The sequence below is a fragment of the Nomascus leucogenys genome, chromosome 3, assembly GCF_006542625.1.
Source record: "Nomascus leucogenys isolate Asia chromosome 3, Asia_NLE_v1, whole genome shotgun sequence".
NCBI lineage: Eukaryota > Metazoa > Chordata > Mammalia > Primates > Hylobatidae > Nomascus > Nomascus leucogenys.
Window position 1 is genome coordinate 31,406,709 of NC_044383.1, and position 19,050 is coordinate 31,425,758.

Genomic DNA, 19,050 nt, shown 5'->3' on the forward strand with positions numbered 1-19,050 from the left:
CAGGATGGTCTCAATCTCCTGACCTTGTGATCCGCCTGCCTCGGCCTCCCAAAATGCTGGGATTACAGGCGTGAGCCACCGTGCCCGGCCTGGGGTTAGGCTCTTAGGAGCACCCAAGCAACATAGCCTAACTGGGAGAAGAGAAGGAGCCTGTTTCCTGGAAATTGAGGCCTAAGTCAGGGAGGGCGGAAGTCACAGTCTGCCAGGATGTTCCTTGGTCATCTGTCCTGTCCCTTGCAAATTCCTAACCAGGAGGCACCAAGGCCACACCTTGCCCACAGGACTTAACCTGGTACCACCAGCGGGAAACCAGCCCTGCTGAAGGAGGGAGAGCACAGCCTAAGCAAGACAAGGGTACAGACTGAAAGGCGATCGGTCCATGCCTTTGGAGTGCCCAGCCCAAGCCCCGAGATCCAGCAGGAACCTCCTCTTAATTGTTTTGCGCGGGGAGGGAGATGATAGTTACTTGTCCAAGTTCACTCAGTGATGGTGCAGTTCGTGGCAGCGTTGGAATACCACTTTGGTTTGTATCATTCCAAACCCTGCTGTCTCCACGAAGTCACCTTCCTTGGAGAAGAAGGGGAAAACGAAGAGGAAAGATACGAGGAAAAAGAGGAGCAGAGAGAAAGAGAAATGAGTCTTTTAAAGTGGCAGAGAAGGAGAATGGTAAACAGCAGGAGCGAAGCGGCTGAGGAGAAAGAAGAGGAAAGAAAGGCGAGACGTGGGAGGACTGGAACAGAGACAAAAGGGAAGAGAGACGGACAGCGACAAGTGGAGAAAACCGGCGAAACTTGAGCGGCAGAGAAGTCTGAGCGCTGAGACCCGGCGGCCCCGTGCGCCTTCCCACCTGGCGCCGATCCACTTTCCTCGGGGTAGCGGCCCAACCCACTTCGCTGCCAGCCGATCCCTTTTACCCGTGGCTACCGGGACCACTCTACTCTCGCCCACTTGGCTCTATCTAAGCGTCCTAGCCGGAGCGCGGTCTCTGACACGTGGGGAGGGGCGCGGCCCAGTTGCTGAAGAGCGCTTCTGATTGGCCAGAGGGCGGGGTTCTTGGCGTCTCGCCGGCCAGACCCCTCCCTCAAAGGCGGGGCCTGGAGAGCCACAGCTGGAAAGGGCGGAGCCCCGACAGCGCAGCTGGAAAGGGGCGGGGCCTGACGCGCGCGGCTCGCCGCTGCGGGCTGGGGGCGCCCTGGTCTGCCATAAAGTGAATGGGCGCCGGCTGGGGGTGGCAGTACGCAGTGAGGCTCACTCCCTCCGAGAGTCCGGGAGCGCCAGAGCGGAGAGGCGGCCCGGGAGCAGGGGGGCGGCCCCCACTCCGGCCGGGTGCCCGGCCCCTGGCCCCTGCCTGCCCTCTAGATCGCCGCCGCCACCGCCGCTACTGGGAGTCTGCCTGTTGCGGGACGCACTGTGAGTGTTTGACCATTCTAAGGACAGGGGCTCATGGGGCCGAGGAGCTATTGCTGGACCTTGGAATCCCTAAAACGAGACCTGGGGCAGCTAAACTCCGGTGCCTTGAGAACAGGTCGAGAATCGGAGGGCGGACTGCAGACCTGGGGCCAGGACTTGGGAAAAGGGAAACTCAGGGTAAGAACCAGGGGATATGGAAGGGGGAGACTCAGAGGATCCGGAACGAAGCCGGGGACTTGAAGCCAGGATAGGGGCTTCGCCAGGCAGGGAGTAGGGAGTCTGGAAACCATTACCAGAAAGCGCCCTGGAATCCCAGGGCACGGGGCAGGCGGCCAGGGAGCGAAAGGGGTTAGAGAGGCCCTGGCCAGCGGGGGAGCTGGCGGCGGCCCCCAGTGTGGGGGCAGTTGGCGGCGCCCGACGCCCCTCGGCCTAGGCTCAGACTCCTGGGGCTGGGAGCCGAGGTGCGCCTGGTAGCACACGCTTCTCTTCCCAGCTGCTCCGCAGTTGGAATAGGAGCCGTGTTGTGAGAGCCTGGCCGCAACTGAGTCAGATGGCCACTGTGCGGATCAGAGTGACCAGGCGGCGGGTATAGTGGATCTGGCTTGGGGTGTCTGGGCCCAGAAGGGTCCTGACTCGAGGCCGCCTCAGAATCGGACAGAATGTCCGCGGTGCATGGGGCTCGGAGCGGACAGAATGGCCAGGTAGCGAAGTGGGTCTCTCCGGAGCTGGCGTTGTGTCTGGCAGTGGCGGACAGAATGTCCCTGGCTGGGTGGCATGTCCATCTACCCAGCAGCGCCTGCCCAGCTGCTGCGTGTGCGATGGGGTCGGCTGCGGTGGGTCACCTCAAATCCCAGCTCACACTTTTCAAACTTGTTTCAGCTCCTTCGGGCTGCGAAGCTGCGAGCAGGGAGCGAGAGTAAAGACTGCAGCCTGGCCTTGGGGTGAGGTGGGATGGGACACATGCCCCCTTCAATTCAGAATAGATCAGAGCATCATTCTGTACTTCCAGAATCCAAATTTGAGGACAGAAGGCCAATGAGGAGCCTGCTAGGGGGAATCAAGACCAGGAAAGGAAGGAATAGGTGACAAAAGGCAATGGGAAAACAGGAAGGAGCTGGGCACAAGCCCCTGGCAGCCTCAGTTGCCCCCTAATTCCAATACAATTAACCAGACATCCCCCAGATTCCTTGCTGGAGTATCAGCCGACCAATGGCTCCTTCCCCACAGTGGGCAGGAGCCCAGGCCAGAAGAGAAAACTACAGCCCCATTAGCAAAGCAAACCCTGTGGTCCTGTTTCCCTTTTGGTTCCTCAGCCCTACCAGTCCCAGCACCACTCTGGTGGCTGAGCGGAGGTGGGAAGGAGGCTCATGGAATCCAGACTCTGGAGTCCAACAGGGGGCTATCTGGCCCTCTCAGTCTGGTTGGGAAGGGTGTCTTGGCCCTACCTAACAGCCCGGTTTACTTTCCCTGCAGCTGGGATACAGCCCTGACTCTGCTGGGCCCATACAGTGACCATCCACCCTGACCCCAATTCTAACCACAGCTCAATTATGCTGAAGAGGACAGAACAGGGAGAACGAGTCCATATAAGTGAGCAAGATAGCCCAGCTGGGGACTGAGTTTTCACAAGGACAAGTGCAAGGCATTGTATTTAGCAATGAATAATCTAAACAGTGGTTTCAACCTTTCTTACCCTTCACCTGTGAGTGACATACAATACGTATTCCCCACACTCCCATGTCCATTCCTCGGTTCTAAAGTTTGCTTATTACTGGCTAGGATTCTCAACTTTTTTTTTCATTTGCCCTATTTTGATCAATATAAAGACACACCACAATTATCCCCATCACATTCTGACACACTTTTCAGGGGCTTGTGCTCCCATTGCTGTGCTCCCATAAAATCACTGAAATTATAGGTGAAATGAAGGGCTCTGTGTCAGGAAAGGAATATGGAAAGCATTACATACAGATGGTTCCCTGAAGACTTTAGCTCAAAGCTGGCTTTTGCCAAAAAGGCCAAAGAGGTGGTATCATAATGAAGGTGACTGGAAACAAAAGACAGAAACTTTTCCCACCCTTGCATAAAGCCATGTAGCTGAACGCATGCCTGGTCACTGGCTCTTAGGAAGAATGTCATGGGCCTAGAGTAGGGTCAGAGAATGATTGGCAGAATGGGGAGCCAGGGGTTGCTGGCGAGAGCAAATTTCAAAGTTTAGTCCTCTGGAAGGTGAGATAGGATGGAAATCTACAGCACAATAAAAGGCCTAGATATGCAGAAGAATTGCTTGCTCCCCAAATCTTGAAACTGGAGATGAGGGGGCCTTTTAGAACTGGAGTGATGCAAGCTCAGGATGAACAGAAAAATGTTCTTTGGCACACAGTGGGCAGCATACTTCCAGAGCTCATTTCCAGAGAGATGGTAGAGGCAGGAAGTAGAAATGGAATCCTTCAGGGTTTGGAAGGATCAGCACATGTCAGAGTCACAAATGGCTGCAGGGCGGAGGGAGTGAGGCATGGAAAGAACAGAACTAGGTGGTTTGAATCTCTTCAAACTCTGTAACCTTGCATCCTGCCTTCTTAGAGGTGTAATGGGGATAGGCACTCCTGCCATGCAGGGCAGTTGTGCGAGTTAAATGAAATTATGTCTGTGAAGGCCCTCTGCAAGTGGAGGAGCACCATAGAAATAAGAAGCACTGCTATTATGATGCCCAAGCTGCAGAATCTTTGTTTGGAAAAGTGGGGCTGAGACTTAGAGCAGCCTAATCACATCCCTGATGCAGCCATAGGAGGGATCTTATTGACAGATGGGCACCCTATCGTGGACTTCAGATGCTGGCCACCACCCCTGCCCCTGTCTGAGAACTCTGGGGAGCTCCCCAAATGCTTAGCCTGTCTACCAGGCCAAATATCTCCGCCTGCCTCCTGCTCAGGCATGGGAACATTGGCCCAGGACTCAGGTTCAGGATGGGAGGGCAAAGGCAGCAGGCTAGAGCTGACTTGTGGTGACTGAAGGATGGGACCAGTGGAATCTTTTCTTCTCCATTCACACTAAATGATGCCTCCTAGACTAACCTGAAGGATCCATTAGGTCCTGAGCTTTGGGGTGTCTAGGGTGCCCATGGCCACCGCCAGGGAATCATGAAAAGAATGATGGGGAGGAAAAGGAAAAGATCATCAGTGGGGTAAGAGTTAGGGGAAGACAGAGAGGAATAACTTTCAAAACTCTATCTCTCCTTTCCCATTGTCCTGCCCTGGGGCCTTTTTTACACCTTTCAGTTAATAGTTTCTCCTTTCCTATTTCTTCCCTGCCCAACCCTTTCTGCTCACCATGGTCAAATAAAGGTCACAAAGATGCTGTTTTTTGTCACACCCCTGTCTGCAAGCCTCCAGTGACCCCTACTGCTTGGTGCATTGCTTCTCATACTGGGGTGGGGTGGGAGGAGGGCAGTACAGGAGTGGAGGAGGCATGGCACACAGTCTAAACAGGGCCCATCTTCCTGGTATGGTGATATCACTTGAAGATTGGGGGGTTTATTTTATATTTTAAAAAAGCTTTATTTTTATATTAAAATACTTTATATTCCATGACTAAAGTATGGAATAGAATGAAAAATTTGTTTGCATTTTTAACAGAAAGCTGGTGACCTCAAAACAATTTCATTCTAGTGGCAGCTGTTTCAGGTCATGCTTCTGTTTTCTAGTAGATGTTGTTTTTGACTGGTCTTAGGGTTTTTTTCTTTATTCAAGGCTGTTGCTCAGTGTGAATCTTAGAGGTTTTTGATGAAAAAGCTGGACATACTGTAGCCTAGACTTTGTCAAATCTGAACCACTGCCCCTTGTCCCCCATTGAAGGCCCCCTCGGTTTGACTCGTTTCTCTCTGCAGTTCTCCCGTGGCCTAAACTGAGATTCTGACTAACCTAGGCTCACCACTGCCCTCCCAGCCTGCCAGCTTATTCCCAACACTGCTGATTATTTAGAATGCCATACCTCTTCTCTGCCTCTTGAACTCCCAATTCAGTCATGTGCCTATATTCTCTGAGCCCCCAACACTTGGTACCATCTTCCATGGGCTTCCCTCTCTCTGATCTCCCACAGTCTGGGAGTCAGACCCATGCAGTCCATCTTTCCATCCTGTGCTCTGTTTGCCTCCCTACACTGCCGACTCCTGCAAGTTAGGATCTCTGCCTTACTGTTCTTGGGATCCCTCTTAACACCTAATACTTGCTGAAGGAAGGAAGCAAGGAAGAGCAGGAAGACTGTGGAGTCATTTCTCTGATCCCCGATTTGTCCCTTAATAACTTGAGTGCTTCAAATCTTTGCTGCAAATGTGTCTCGATTTGCTCCCATTTGCACACTGCAGTTCAGCAAACCATAGAGTCTGGGTGCTCAGCGTCCCTAATGAACATGCAGCCATGTCCACTTAAGGGCCTCACTTCAGTTTCACGTTTATAAGATGAAAACATTACAACTCCAGCTCCTCTCATCTCCTCTCCATTTAGCCCCTGAAAGAGAAAGGTTTTCTCCTATTTGAGTTCCAGGTTACGCCTCCAGCCTCAGGCATTATTATTGCAACCGACTGTGGGCTCTCACTATGTCCCTGATCTACCTCTCTGGCTTCAGGACTTAAGTGGGTCCACATGACAGCTGACTTATTGCCATGGGGTTGTGTCTCTTGGAAACCATGGCCTCCCCACTGTAGCCTCCCTGGCCTGAGATCTGCTCTCCACCTTCATATGTCCTGGATATTTCATTCTTGCTGCAGTCCATGACCAGGCTTTCTGTAATTCCAGCCTGTACTACAGAATCAGAGTATACCTGTAGGTCCTCTGTACTCCCTGGGCCTGGGATTGCCACCCTGATACCAGTGGGACTGGGCCACACATCCCTCACATCCCTAGCAGGGTGTGGCAAAAAGGCTAGGGGTGGGGCTGGCAGCCCCTTTCCAGAGCTGGACTCACCATCGCTGTTATCTCCTGACTCTCTCTGTCCCTGCCTGGGCATTTCTTACTAGCATCAACCAATCCTGCGGCTTCCAGACCTACTGCTTCTTCTTCCCTATCCACTGAGTGAGGCGAAGTCCCTGGCCTCAGTCCCAACTCCCTAGCTTCCTGACCTCCAGCAGTTTGGGGGAGCTTAATCGTCAGCCAGCCTGTCTCCAGCTCAGACAACAGCTTGGCGCCCCCAGCCTTTGCCTGACCAGCCCACCCGGACGTGAGTCGGCTAGAGGTCTATGCCCCCACCCTTCCATCTCTCTATTGCCTGCCTGGCTTTACTGTTCTTTCCTTCTCTCTTCAGTTTCATAGTCAGGTCCCTTCTCAGCCGTGGCTCCTCTCTCTGCTGTTACTAGCCCATGCAAGAGTCTAAAGGCTTCATTCTTTCCTTTACCAATCCGTTGTCCCCAAAGTGGCTCCCAGCTTGGGTTACTCTGCCCATTTTGCTGTTACCTTGTTGACTGGGTCATCTATGCTCAGGACAGAGTGTTCACAGCATGTGTTGCCTATCTCTCAGCAATGCAGCGTACTCACCTTCATTCACCAGGGAACACTTCACTGGAGGATACAGAGTCTGGGCAGATGACCCACTCAAGGAAGAGCAGACACAGGGTTGAGATCTTAGCCACCACGCCACCCTCAGTGCCTAACTCAATGCCCAGCTCATAGAATGTGCTAAATAAACATTTGTTTAATAAGTGAGGAAAAAAAACTACTCAGGTAGAGTTTTATCCCTACTCGTATTTACATGTTTATGTTTTTATCTAAACCTTATAACAACACTGAAGGTAAGTAGGGAAGGGATCATGAACTTCCTTTCGGAGATGAAGAAATATGCTCAGAGAGGTAAAGTAACTTGCCAAGGACACACAGCTAGTAAGTTGTAGAGCCAGGACGTGAATCTAGATCTGTTGACTCCAAACCTAATTTCTTTGGGCTATACCAGATGACTTTCCTGAGAAGGGCCTGGGCACTTTCTGCCCCTCCTCTCCACCCCATCCTCTAGCTCCAGCATTCTCATGCCTTCTCCTCACTCAGCAGCATCCAGTGCAGAACACTCCCCTGGCCCCTTGGCCTGCTCCTCCCCCACACAGAGTCCTTAGCTCCTGGGACTGAGAGCTGAGATTCAGAGGGGCCAGGGAGGCGGTGGGGGGGTGGGGGAAGGGTAATAATGGCTAGCTCCAAAACAGCCCAGGCAGCTGTCCCTGTCACAGAGAGGAGACTGTGTGATGGTACGTGTCTGTCTGCCTGGATGTGGCAGTGCATGTGTGGGAGAGTGTGTGTTTGTGTGCCCCTAGCTCCAAGTCCAAGTGCTTATTATGTCTGAGTGGGGGCCTGTGTGTGTCTGCACATGTGTCTGTCTGTCTCTGGGAACACGCAGCGTGAACTCGGCTTTCTGGCCTCAGCTTTTCCTCGCCCACATCCCTTCTCATCCTGCCTCCCTCTGCTGAAATAGAGTGAAAGCAAGATGCAGGTATGGAATGCCGGGGGCAGGGTAATTTGGAAAACTCCAAGTCTGGAGCCAAAGCTGACTGGAAGGCTAGGTGGCAAGGGTGGGACTGCTTTTCCCACAGGTAAACCCCTCTCTGGGTTTTTTCCCAGCTCTGTGTTGCTTCCATGGCCTCTGGAAAAGTCAGGGGGATGATTTGCATTTCAAGGACATCTTGGATATGAAGTAAGGTGTATGAAGTAAGGGGAGACTTCAGAGCACCCCTTTTTCCAGCTCTCAGTTCTAACCCTTCCTCCCTCATCTTCTCAGCCAAGGCTACCATAGTTCCTTCTCAGGGACATCTCCCTTCCATCAGAGCATTGTTGGCCAAAGTTTTCCAGCTCCAAACCCCCTGACCTGACCTGACCTGGAAGGGGAAGTAAGCTGAGCACACCTTCAGTTCTGGCCTGACTTTTCTTCTGTCCTGGATTCCCTCCAGCCCTGTCTCTTCACATCCAGTAAAAGGTCCAAGGTCTAGACCCCTCTGCCTGTGGAAAGAGCAGGGACTCTTTCTCAACCTCCTGCCTTGACCTCGGTTCCACTCCCAACCCGGCTTGAGAGGTGGGGTGGGGAGTGGGGGCACAGCTGTGATCTCTGAGCTGTTGAAGGGGGCATTACCATGTGCAAATACAGGCCGCTGCCCATCTGCACCTCCCTGAGAAAGGCTCCTAATAAATCCAGAGCAGCCAAGTGACACACATCTCAATCTAGGCTAATCCACCACATTAATGCCATCCCGTGCAGCCTGCATTAAGCCCCTGTTAATGGGGAAGGGGTGAGAGGGGCAGAGAGGCTCCTCCCACTCAGCTCTGTACCCCTTCCCTCTGTCCCTAGCCTCCTTCTGTTCTCCTCCAACCAAAAGGCACCCAGAGTCTTGAGCCCCAGTATTGCCCATTTCCCTTCCTCCCAGCAGAGGGGTCCTGGGAGAGCAGGCAGAAAAGGGGACCCTGCAGGGGAAACTTGGAGAAAGACCCAGGGAGGCTCCTGAGCAATGTGAGGCTAGGTTTGGGAAAGGAAGTATGAGTAGGAAGGTGGTCTTATGAAGCTCCTGCCTACGGCCTGGAGCAGGCTTGGTAGAGGCCGTCCATGAGTGGAGCAGTCACTGGTGGGATGCAGTGTATGTCAGTGCAGGCATGAGACCAGGCCCGGCCCAAGCACCCAGTGGTTTTTACACTTGTGTTTGATCTTGTCACCTTCTTTCAAATGAAATCTCTTTAGAAATAATAAACAAAACAGGCCTGGCACGGTGGCTCACGCCTGTAATTCCAAGCACTTTGGGAGGCCGAGGCAGGCGGATCACCTGAGATCAGGAGTTCGAGACCAGCCTAGCCTACATGGTGAAACCCCGTCTCTACTAAAAATACAAAAATTAGCCAGGCATGGTGGCATGTGCCTGTAGTCCCAGCTGCATGGGAGGCTGAGGCAGGAGAATAGTTTGAACCCTGGAGGTGGAGGTTGCATTGAACCAAGATCATGCCACTGCACTCCAGCCTGGGCAACAAAGGGAGAATCCATCTCAAAAAAAAAAAAAAAAAAGGAAAAGAAAAAAGAAAGAAATCATAAACGAAACAGACCAAAGCAACGCTGCCCTAGCTGAAGCCAACCCAAGCAAGGCCAGGCTAGAACCGCAGCTGAGTCCCTGAGCGAATCTCGAGGGAAGGCCCCAGAAAGCACAGTGTGAGAAAACAAGCGTCCTGAGTTGACTGGATCAGAAAAATAAAATAATAAAAAAAGAAAAATAAAAAGCAAACAAAGAAAAAGCATTAGGAGTCTCACAGACCTAGTTCAGATCTCAATCCCACTGCTTACAAGCTCTGTGAGCCTCATCAAGTTCCTTCAAGTTTCAGTTTCCTCAGCAGAAAAAGGATGATCATACTTGACGTATTCTTGTGAGGGGAGAGAGAATGAGGTAAAGGCTCACAGTAAGTACACATTATTCTTAAGGGAGAAATATCAGGTCTGGTTCAAAATACAATCTGTCCTAAGGAGAATGGATAACAGACATCTGGTCTGTGTCTCAGGTATGATTGGCTGAGGACCATGTATGAGTATAGGGGGATACTGAACATTCAGGTGAGAAGGATTTTAAGTTTTTGCACATGTAGTATAGGGTATGTAGTGTGCTATAGTGTAGATTTTTTTGTTGTTTTTTGAGACAGCATCTTGCTCTGTCACCCAGGCTGGAGTGCAGTAGCACCATCTTAGCTCGCTGCAACCTCCGCCTCCCAGGTTCAAGCGATTCTCCTGCCTCAGCCTCCCAAGTAGCTGAGATTACAGGCACGTGCCACCCCGCCCAGCAATTTTTGTATTTTTAGTAGGGACGGGGTTTCGCCATGTTGGCCAGGCTGGTCTCAAACTCCTGACCTCAGGTGATCCACCCGCCTTGGCCTCCCAAAGTGCTGGGATTACAGGCGTGAGCCACTGCGCCCGGCCTATAGTCTACATTTTTATTAATTCAATAAATATTGAACCCTACCTAACTGTATGCCTAGCACAGTTCTAGTTCCCAGCAGTAAACGAAACAAAGTCTAGTTTATATATCTATGCAGAGAACCTCTCAGCATGCACCTCTGCGCCGTTAGGCTGCTACTTCCCGATTCTATCCTAAGGAACCCCACGCAGCCCCAGCTTTATGGCTGGGGCTGAGAAAGGCGGCAGGGAATTTACGGGGAAACGCTGCTGGGACCTAGCTAAGCCGGAGATTTTACCCCCATTACCCTGGTCTGTGTCTTCTCCCGCCTCCAGAGCCCTCCCTCCATGGAGTTCGGCCTGCTCAGCGAGGCAGAGGCCCGGAGCCCTGCCCTGTCGCTGTCAGATGCGGGCACTCCGCACCCCCAGCTCCCAGAGCACGGCTGCAAGGGCCAGGAGCACAGCGGTAAGCGCGCCCCCTTCCGGGGGTGCAGGAGATAACAACTTCATTCCCAGTGCGGGTGGGACCCCGGCTGGGCAGCTCCGGTGGGAGCCAGCGGGTGGCTTAGGAGGTCCCCGAGCTGGAGAATCCGCGCAGGCTTGGGCGCTCTGTGACCTGCCCCCACCCTGGCCCCCAGACTCAGAAAAGGCCTCGGCTTCGCTGCCCGGCGGCTCCCCTGAGGACGGTTCGCTGAAAAAGAAGCAGCGGCGGCAGCGCACGCACTTCACCAGCCAGCAGCTGCAGGAGCTGGAGGCGACTTTCCAGAGGAACCGCTACCCCGACATGAGCACGCGCGAGGAGATCGCCGTGTGGACCAACCTCACCGAAGCCCGCGTGCGGGTATGCTCTCCAGACCCGCAACTCGCACCCGAGCGGGCCCTCCGTGCTCAGCCTGCGACCCGGCAGCCAGCGGTTCCACCCCACCTGCCCCCTCCCTCGGACCCCGAACCCTGGACCCTGGCTCCCGGCCGCAGCCCCACGCGGCCTCTTGCCGCCAACCTCCAGCCTCTGCTCCCACTGCTCCCTACTACTCCGACTGCGCGCTTCTTCGGCCCTGACATCGTCTCTCCTTCCCCTCACCAACCCTCCTCAACCCCATCCTACTGTCCCGCCAGACCCTCGCGCAGATGACTCGGTCCTGCCGCCCGCGCCTTCTGTTCTCCGACCCCGGACTCCGTGCGCTCCTTCCCTCCCACCCCGTCTCCAGCCACCTCATCTTGTTTATTGACCGCAGGGCCCCGGCTGGAAGCCCCGTCGGGGTGGCCCGCCCTCCAGCCGCCGGGACCCGGCCCCGAGCCCTGACCGCCTTTCTCCCGTGCCCGCAGGTGTGGTTCAAGAACCGGCGCGCCAAATGGCGGAAGCGCGAGCGCAGCCAGCAGGCCGAGCTGTGCAAAGGCAGCTTCGCGGCGCCGCTCGGGGGGCTGGTGCCGCCCTACGAGGAGGTGTACCCCGGCTACTCGTACGGCAACTGGCCGCCCAAGGCGCTTGCCCCGCCGCTCGCCGCCAAGACCTTTCCATTCGCCTTCAACTCGGTCAACGTGGGGCCTCTGGCTTCGCAGCCCGTCTTCTCGCCACCCAGCTCCATCGCCGCCTCCATGGTGCCCTCCGCCGCGGCTGCCCCGGGCACCGTGCCAGGGCCTGGGGCCCTGCAGGGCCTGGGCGGGGGCCCCCCAGGGCTGGCTCCGGCCGCCGTGTCCTCTGGGGCCGTGTCCTGCCCTTACGCCTCGGCCGCCGCCGCCGCCGCGGCTGCCGCCTCTTCCCCCTACGTCTATCGGGACCCGTGTAACTCGAGCCTGGCCAGCCTGCGGCTCAAAGCCAAACAGCACGCCTCTTTCAGCTACCCCGCTGTGCACGGGCCGCCCCCGGCAGCCAACCTCAGTCCGTGCCAGTACGCCGTGGAAAGGCCCGTATGAGCGGCCCCGCCCGTAGATCATCCCCGAGGGCGGGGGCAACGATTCACAGCCTCCGCGGACTGGGGTCATTTTGACTGGCTTGCTCCCGCCCCAGGGTCTGAAAGGGGTGTTTGGGCAGCTGGGGGGCGCCGGCTCAGGAGAGGGGCCTTCCCCTCCCAGCCCTGAGGGGTGAACGGGGCCCTACACACAGACCGCGCCCCTGGGACTAAAGCCAGGAACAGGGACCAGCTCCCCGGGGGCCAACTCACCCTTGGCCCATCCCGCCTTCTCCAGGCTTCCCCTCCCTCGTTTTCAAAGATAAATGAAATAAACGTGCGCGGACTGTCGAAGGCGTGATGATTCAGAGTTGCGGTTGAGTCCTCTTCCCTTCATCCTCCCCCACTGTCTACAGGCGAGCTGGATGTACAGGAACGAAGTGAGGGTCCAGGCTTCTAGGGATTCAGTCCCACTCACCACCCCCCCTACTCCAGGTCGGGGCAGCCCAGGATTCCTGCAGCAAAGAGGTGCGTGCGTGCGGGGGACGTGGGAAACCAGCTACCTGGTTGGCATCGGCCACAGCCGGTGCTGCGGCGCCACCTCGTGGTCTCAGGGAGGCTAGCTGGTAGATCTGGTCTCTAACGCTTCCTTGTAGGTGTCAGCTCTGCTATTCAGGGAGCCTATGACTTTAGATAAAGTTACTCCGCCTTTCTGCACCTGTTTCTCACTGTTCCTATGAGGGGCTTGGGTCTCTAACAGCAATAAAATTCTGGTCTGTAACAGACATTTGTTAAGTACCTACCAGGCCTAGGATTCTTTCAGTGTCTGTGTGTGTGCCTCTCACCCTTCCACACACCCTCAGGTGTCCCACCTGCAGATCATCCCCTTGGTGGCAGCCTCCTGCCATCACAGCAGCCCTCTTTCCCCCTAAATCCCCCAACTCTCAAAATTTTGTTGAAGTCTTCAATTTAAAAAAAATAGAGCAAGAAGAAGAAAGATTTCTAGATAGAAATTAAATAATCAGCTCTTGGGACCCTCCTCCGCCCCACTCCCATCCCAGGGCCTGCTTGGCCTTCACATTAAAAACAGAAAACATCAAAGTAACAGACCACACCCCCATCCCAGGGTCACCCTTCTTGTCTGTCAAAAATTCCAGCCACCTTGGGGCACACATCCTCTGGGGAAACCATGCAGGTAAGGCAACCTAATCATTCTCCCAAAACTAAGCCCAGCCTCTTGGTGCCCTGGAGAAGAGAGAGCTTGGAGCTTCATTGTTCTCTCCAACCCTTCACTGGCTCTTGGTCTTGGCTTTGACCTTGGGCCTGATGTAGGTCTGGCGGAAGAAGTGGGCAAAGAGGATGAAATAGGTCATATACAAGATGAAGGACCAGAATAAGTGTTCCATCGTGTTGTGGCATCCCTGATCCTGCCTCCAGATGTACGTGAGGATGCTGACGATGGCTCCTACAAACATCTGCAAGATCTGCAGGCTGGTGATGAGCATGGGCAGCATCTTGGGGGGCTTCACATTGGCAGCCTTCATAGTGTAGTAGGTGTACATGATGGCATGCACACCCAAGTTCATGGTGACGAACCAGCCTCCTGCAGGCAATTTGTTCTTGTATCCAAAGCTTGTGTACACCAGCACTGTGCTGTGGTGGTACCAGTGAATAAAGATGAGTGGCCGCTTACGCAGGATGATGAAGGCTGTGTCTCCTGGGAGATGGAGAGTCATAGTTGGCATACCACCCAGTGCTGGGACCACCCTCTGCACTGGATGTAGGGACACGGGAGAAATTCTCAGGGGAGGGAAGGGGGTCTTTGTGGCAGAGAATCTGTAGAGGGGCTTGGGTGAGAGGTATTATTGGGACCCAGGGGTAGGAAAGGGACCCTCCATGGGATGGGTGAAGGGAGGGCCCTGAGGAGGGATGCAGTTCACAAGGCACCAGAGAGACAAAGCCTTGCCACTCACCGAGTTCTATGACCTTGCTGAGAAGAAAGACCCAGGACCAGAATTTGACTGTGGAATTATCCATGAAGTTGATGAAGCACACGGTTTGCTTTAGGCCCCCGGTAAGTAGCACAGTCCCCATAAAGCCCCACATTCTCACTGCCCCCAGGATACTGAAATGGGACAAAGGAAGATGGTGTAAGTGTCATCCCCAGGCACCAATCCACCCTTCCCACGGCTTGGCCAGGTTACTGTGTTCCAAGCTCTACCACCTCCCCACCTGTCCACGGCGGGGGTGGGGGGGTCAAAGCTCCTGAGATCCTGAGGCCAATCTGGTAGACCCAATCAATAGTCTAGAGGAGATGAGGGCTGGAGAAAGATCAGGGAATGCAGGGGGATGGGATTGAAAGTTGAGTTAAGGAATGGGGTTCTTGGGAGGGGTTAGAAGCCTGGGAGGAGATGCGTAGAGGGATAGGGGAAGACTGAAGGAGTTTGGGGGAGAAAATATGGGGAAGTTACTGGATGGTCTTGAGAGAGGGTGTTAGGAGGTGAGAGTATTAGAGACTGGAGAAATTAGTTGCGAGTACAGACTCTACGAAGGCAAGAGGGACAAAGCAGAGACCACCAGGTAAGGGTCTAAAAAAGAAGGAAAACAGGATAATATAACAGAAGAGGGTGAAGGCTGGGAGGGGAACTAAAGCTGAGAATGAGATGGGGAGAGTGTTACAAGGCAACTTGGGGACAGGATGGAGGTTGATGCAATTGGGAAAGCTTTAAGGGATAGAATGGTGGTCTAAGGTCTAGAGAAGAGGCAGGGAGTGGGATGGGGTCTTACCTGAAGATTGCAAGGCAGAAGGACCAGAGGATGAGAGGCCCTTGCAGGTTGAAGCCCTTGCGTTCCCTCATGTAGTTCTGCCCCACAGCGATGAGAAGCAGGTAGATCAGGGCTATGGGGAATGAGGTTGCCCTGGCAAGCAGAAGGCAGAGGGGATGGGCTCATGGGTGGGTGCTGATTAGAGAAATGCCCACTCATCTCTCCAGGTGAGTGCTCTGGGTTGGAGTCCCAGTTCTGCCACTTACTAGCTATGTGACATTGGAAAAACCAACTTAATTCTCTGAGCCTTGGCTTCCTCATTTGTAGGGGGGGAATACTACATCTCTCCTGGGGGTATTAATGTATACAAAGTATCTAGCACAGGGCAGGAGCTATGTCCAAGGTTTCTGTGATTATTGCTCTCTCAGTGGGGTTAGAGGTGGGTGACGGCTGTCTGGCCTGCGCCTAGAAGCAGCCCAGGGCTGTGGTGTAAGAAGAGTGTGGCAATAGCTTCTCCCTGGTTGGGGCTCCTAGAAGCAGCCCAGGGCTGTGGTGTAAGAAGAATGTGGCAATAGCTTCTCCCTGGTTGGGGCATGGCAAATTGGTTGGAGCATAAAGTCAGCCCCCAAAACCTCTGGGGAGCTTTAGGGCAAAGTCAGAGAGCTCTTCCTGGGGAAAACTTGGAAGAGCTCGCTGACTTTGCCTCCTTCTCCACAGCAGGAACGGTGGAGCACCTGGGGAACGATGGGATAATTGTAAAGGGCAGGCTGTCCCCCGGGCCCTGCACTGTGCACACACGCGCGCACACACAGCCACAAAGGACGGGGAAGTCATCTAGTAAGGCTTCAGATCAACCTCACGCCTCCAAGACCAGTTCTCACTACACGCTCTCTTTGACTTCTGTATGTGTCCACGTTCTCCGTCATCCTCTTATTTCTGCTTGCTTGCTTTCAGCTCTAATCTCTTTGAGGTGCCACATACTACCTGCACCTCGGACAAAGGTAGTATGAAGCCAGTACGAGGGAGTCCCATAACTCTGCTCTTTAAGAAAATCACTGCGGGCATTCAATGCCACCCCCTCGCGCCCCGGCCCCGGGGCCCTGGCATGGCCTTTCCCTCTCCCGAAGTCTCACCAATACTCCTCGAAAAAGGGCCTCATGTCCTTGAACAGCTCGAAGTTATAGGGCTGGAATAGCTGATTTACTTCGTATGAGACATTCATGGCTGTGACCATCTAGTTTTGCAGAAGTCAAGGTCCAAAGCTTGGAGGCGCTGGGCGAAAGGCTGGGGCGCCGAGGATGGAGTGAACCTCAGGGCGAGACGGAACACAGCCGGGACAGAAGGAACTCCTGGGCAAAGGGAGGAGGGCGTCGGACCTAGGCACGTGCGCGGCGGCGCAGCCAGCTATCCCGGGCGCAGCCACTGCGATATACAACGCGGACTTGCAAAGCTGCCGGCCCGGGAGGCGCGCGGCCCCTTCCCTGAGCCCCGCCGCTATCCAATCTCGACAAAGATATGCCTCTGCTCCGCCCCTGGGACGCAGTCCGCATTCTGATTGGTCGTCCTCAAGGGCCCTCCTGCCAGGCGTTTCGCACACCCCGCCCCAAGTCCCGTCGTAGGCCATCGCCCGCCCACTTCCCCAGCTTTTTCTCCCCTAACACGTCCACCCCATCCTGTGCGGCCTTGCGGGTTCTCTTGGCACTGTCAACCGTGGCCTTTGCCTCGGTTTGCTTTAATCTTGACCTGCTTAGCAGTGAGGAGAGAGGAAAGGTGTCCTTAGGCTTTGGTGCTCCCACCCAGAAATGGAGGGGTCAGTTTCCAGGCTCCCTGAGATCCTGGGAAACCCAGGCCTGTGATGAGGAAATACTAACCTGGGCAACGCAGAGCTTCTGTAGTCCCTTCCATCTCCTAGCTTCGAGTCTGCGGTTGTGAGTGGGTGGAAGGAGATCAATTTTAAGGAGTTTTATTATTGAGGTTGTTGATGTTGATGTTTGGGTTGTTGAGGCTGTTGTGGTTTCTTTATAGTTTCTTGAATTCCTGAACTGCTCCAGACTGACAGTAATAACCATGGAGAGAGGAAATGGGGTCACCCTCTGGGCTTCTGGAATTATTGTCTTCAGGTTTCCTGGAGGCCTCTTAGGGCTTAGGGAGGGGGAGAGCCAGCGTATCTCCCCAAGGCCTGTTGTTTTCTCTCCCTAACCAAATCTACTTCTTTCTCGCCTGTGTAACCAGCCCCAAAGAAATAAATGTTCTAAAACTTTTAAAGTTTTACTTGGCTGTCTCTTATTTCTTTCCTAGGTTTTATGAAAGCGAAGGAGAAATACAAAGCTTGAGGGCAGTTTGAGATAAGGTGGAAATTTGCAAAAAGTGCTAAGAAACATAGATATAAAATAATTAAAATCAAGATGTGGGTATAAATGGCTATGTGCAGTAAAGCTCTAGAGCCGGAGGATCCAGGTAGGAACCCCAGCTCTACTTCCTGAACCTCAGCCACTGTCTATGGGAGGGTGTAGTGGAAGTCCTATCAGTGCCATCTAAGTGACTCAAAAGCGCATCCCTTTGTCTCTGTACCTCATGACTTCTCACCTGGTCACGTTACCTGGTTGCACTGCCTCTTTCTCTAATACAGTGCTTCTGCTCTTCACTGCTTTGCAATCAGAAAAGAGTTCCTATACCTAGCTGATTACCAGATTCCTGAGCCTCAACTGCAGAGATTCTGGTCCTATAGTTTGTCTCAGACTGTACTTGGAAAACCACTACTTTCTGTTTGCTCATCCAGAAAACAGTTCTGCTTTCCTGCTTAAAAACCTTTCGTGGTTCAGCCGGGCGCGGTGGCTCACGCCTGTAATCCCAGCACTTTGGGAGGCCCAGGCGGGAAGATCATGAGGTCAGGAGATCGAGACCATCCTGGCTAACACCGTGAAACCCCGTCTCTACTAAAAAATACAAAAAATTAGCCAGGCGTGGTGGCGGGCGCCTGTAGTCCCAGCTACTCGGGAGGCTGAGGCAGGAGAATGACGTGAACCCGAGAGGCAGAGCTTGCAGTGAGCCGAGATCGTGCCACTGCACTCCAGCCTGGGCGACAGAGTGAGACTCTGTCTCAAAAAAAAAAAAAAAAACCTTCAGGGGTTCCTGATGGCTCCATATATAGCCTGACACCTAATCAAAAGGTGATCAATACATGTCTATAGATGAACGAATAAATAAAAGAATGAATATTACAAGAATAATGCCATCTAGGTGTTATAAGACCCAAGTTCAAGTCCCAGCACCCCCATTAATGAGCCATGTGATTTTAGGCAAATTACCTAACCTTTGTCACATTCTACTTCAGAAAAAAATGCATATAGTCATACTTGCCTGCTTATATCACAAGGTTGTGATTAGTATGCAAGCCAGATAATGTAGATAAAATGATATTGTGGACTAGACACATGGAAATGGCAAGGTGAATCATTATGGGAGGTTTCCAAATGCATATGGAGAATATATACTCAGTCCTGGATTTCTCTGTGAAGATATTTTACATTGTCTTTCCCTGTGAGGTTTAATGGTGAGGCTTGGAGGAGGTGTACGCGGAAGAGGGAAAGAAGAACAATCGGGGCTGGGCACGGTGGCTCACGCCTGTAATCCCAGTACTGTAGGAAGCTGAGGTGGGGGGATTGCTTGAGCCCAGGAGTTTGAGACCAGCCTGGGCAACATGGTGAAAACCCATCTCTACAAAAAGTACAAAAATTAGCTGGGCATGGTAGCGCCCACCTGTGGTCCCAGCTACTCAGGGACTGAGGAGGGGGGATCACTTGAGCCAGGGAGGTCAAGGCTGCAGTGAGCTGTGATCGTGCCACTGAGCTGTGATCACACCACTGCACTCCAGCCTGGGTGACAGAGTGAGACTCTGTCTCAAAAAAAAAAAAAAAAAAAAAAAAAGGCTGGGTGCAGTGGCTCATGCCTGATATCCCAGCACTTTGGGAGGCTGAGGTGGGCAGATCACCTGAGGTCAGGAGTTCAAGACCAGCCTGGCCCACACAGTGAAACTCCATCTCTACTAAAAATACAAAAATTAGCCAGGTGTAGTGGCGGATGCCTGTAATTC

The 19,050-nt window shown here is 53.6% G+C and overlaps 2 protein-coding genes across 2 annotated transcripts; one reads left to right on the forward strand and one right to left on the reverse strand.

The window, feature by feature from the left end:
- The first annotated feature begins 1,230 nt into the window (after nucleotides 1-1,230).
- On the forward strand, nucleotides 1,231-12,542 carry PITX3 (paired like homeodomain 3). Its single transcript, XM_003255390.2, has 4 exons — nucleotides 1,231-1,410; nucleotides 10,639-10,768; nucleotides 10,941-11,143; nucleotides 11,629-12,542. The coding sequence occupies exons 2-4, from the start codon at nucleotides 10,651-10,653 to the stop codon at nucleotides 12,214-12,216; spliced, it is 909 nt and encodes a 302-aa protein (XP_003255438.1). The 5' UTR covers nucleotides 1,231-1,410; nucleotides 10,639-10,650; the 3' UTR covers nucleotides 12,217-12,542.
- Nucleotides 12,543-13,141: 599 nt separating this feature from the next.
- Nucleotides 13,142-16,463, reverse strand: ELOVL3 (ELOVL fatty acid elongase 3). Its single transcript, XM_003255389.3, has 4 exons — nucleotides 16,091-16,463; nucleotides 14,979-15,110; nucleotides 14,165-14,316; nucleotides 13,142-13,908 (listed from the first exon to the last, which is right to left on the reverse strand). The coding sequence occupies exons 1-4, from the start codon at nucleotides 16,189-16,191 to the stop codon at nucleotides 13,481-13,483; spliced, it is 813 nt and encodes a 270-aa protein (XP_003255437.1). The 5' UTR covers nucleotides 16,192-16,463; the 3' UTR covers nucleotides 13,142-13,480.
- Nucleotides 16,464-19,050: the final 2,587 nt, after the last annotated feature.

What these genes read in the sequence shown, in the direction of transcription:
- ELOVL3 (XM_003255389.3), bottom strand. Translation starts at nt 16,191, where the DNA reads ATGGTCACAGCCATGAATGTCTCATACGAAGTAAATCAGCTATTCCAG. An exon ending in CCCTTTTTCGAGGAGTATTG is followed by an intron (nt 15,111 to 16,090) that starts GTGAGACTTCGG and finishes TCTGCTTGCCAG; the next exon opens with GGCAACCTCATTCCCCATAG. An exon ending in CAGCAAGGTCATAGAACTCG is followed by an intron (nt 13,909 to 14,164) that starts GTGAGTGGCAAG and finishes TCCATCTCCCAG; the next exon opens with GAGACACAGCCTTCATCATC.
- PITX3 (XM_003255390.2), top strand. Translation starts at nt 10,651, where the DNA reads ATGGAGTTCGGCCTGCTCAGCGAGGCAGAGGCCCGGAGCCCTGCCCTG. An exon ending in CAAGGGCCAGGAGCACAGCG is followed by an intron (nt 10,769 to 10,940) that starts GTAAGCGCGCCC and finishes CCTGGCCCCCAG; the next exon opens with ACTCAGAAAAGGCCTCGGCT. An exon ending in TCACCGAAGCCCGCGTGCGG is followed by an intron (nt 11,144 to 11,628) that starts GTATGCTCTCCA and finishes CCGTGCCCGCAG; the next exon opens with GTGTGGTTCAAGAACCGGCG.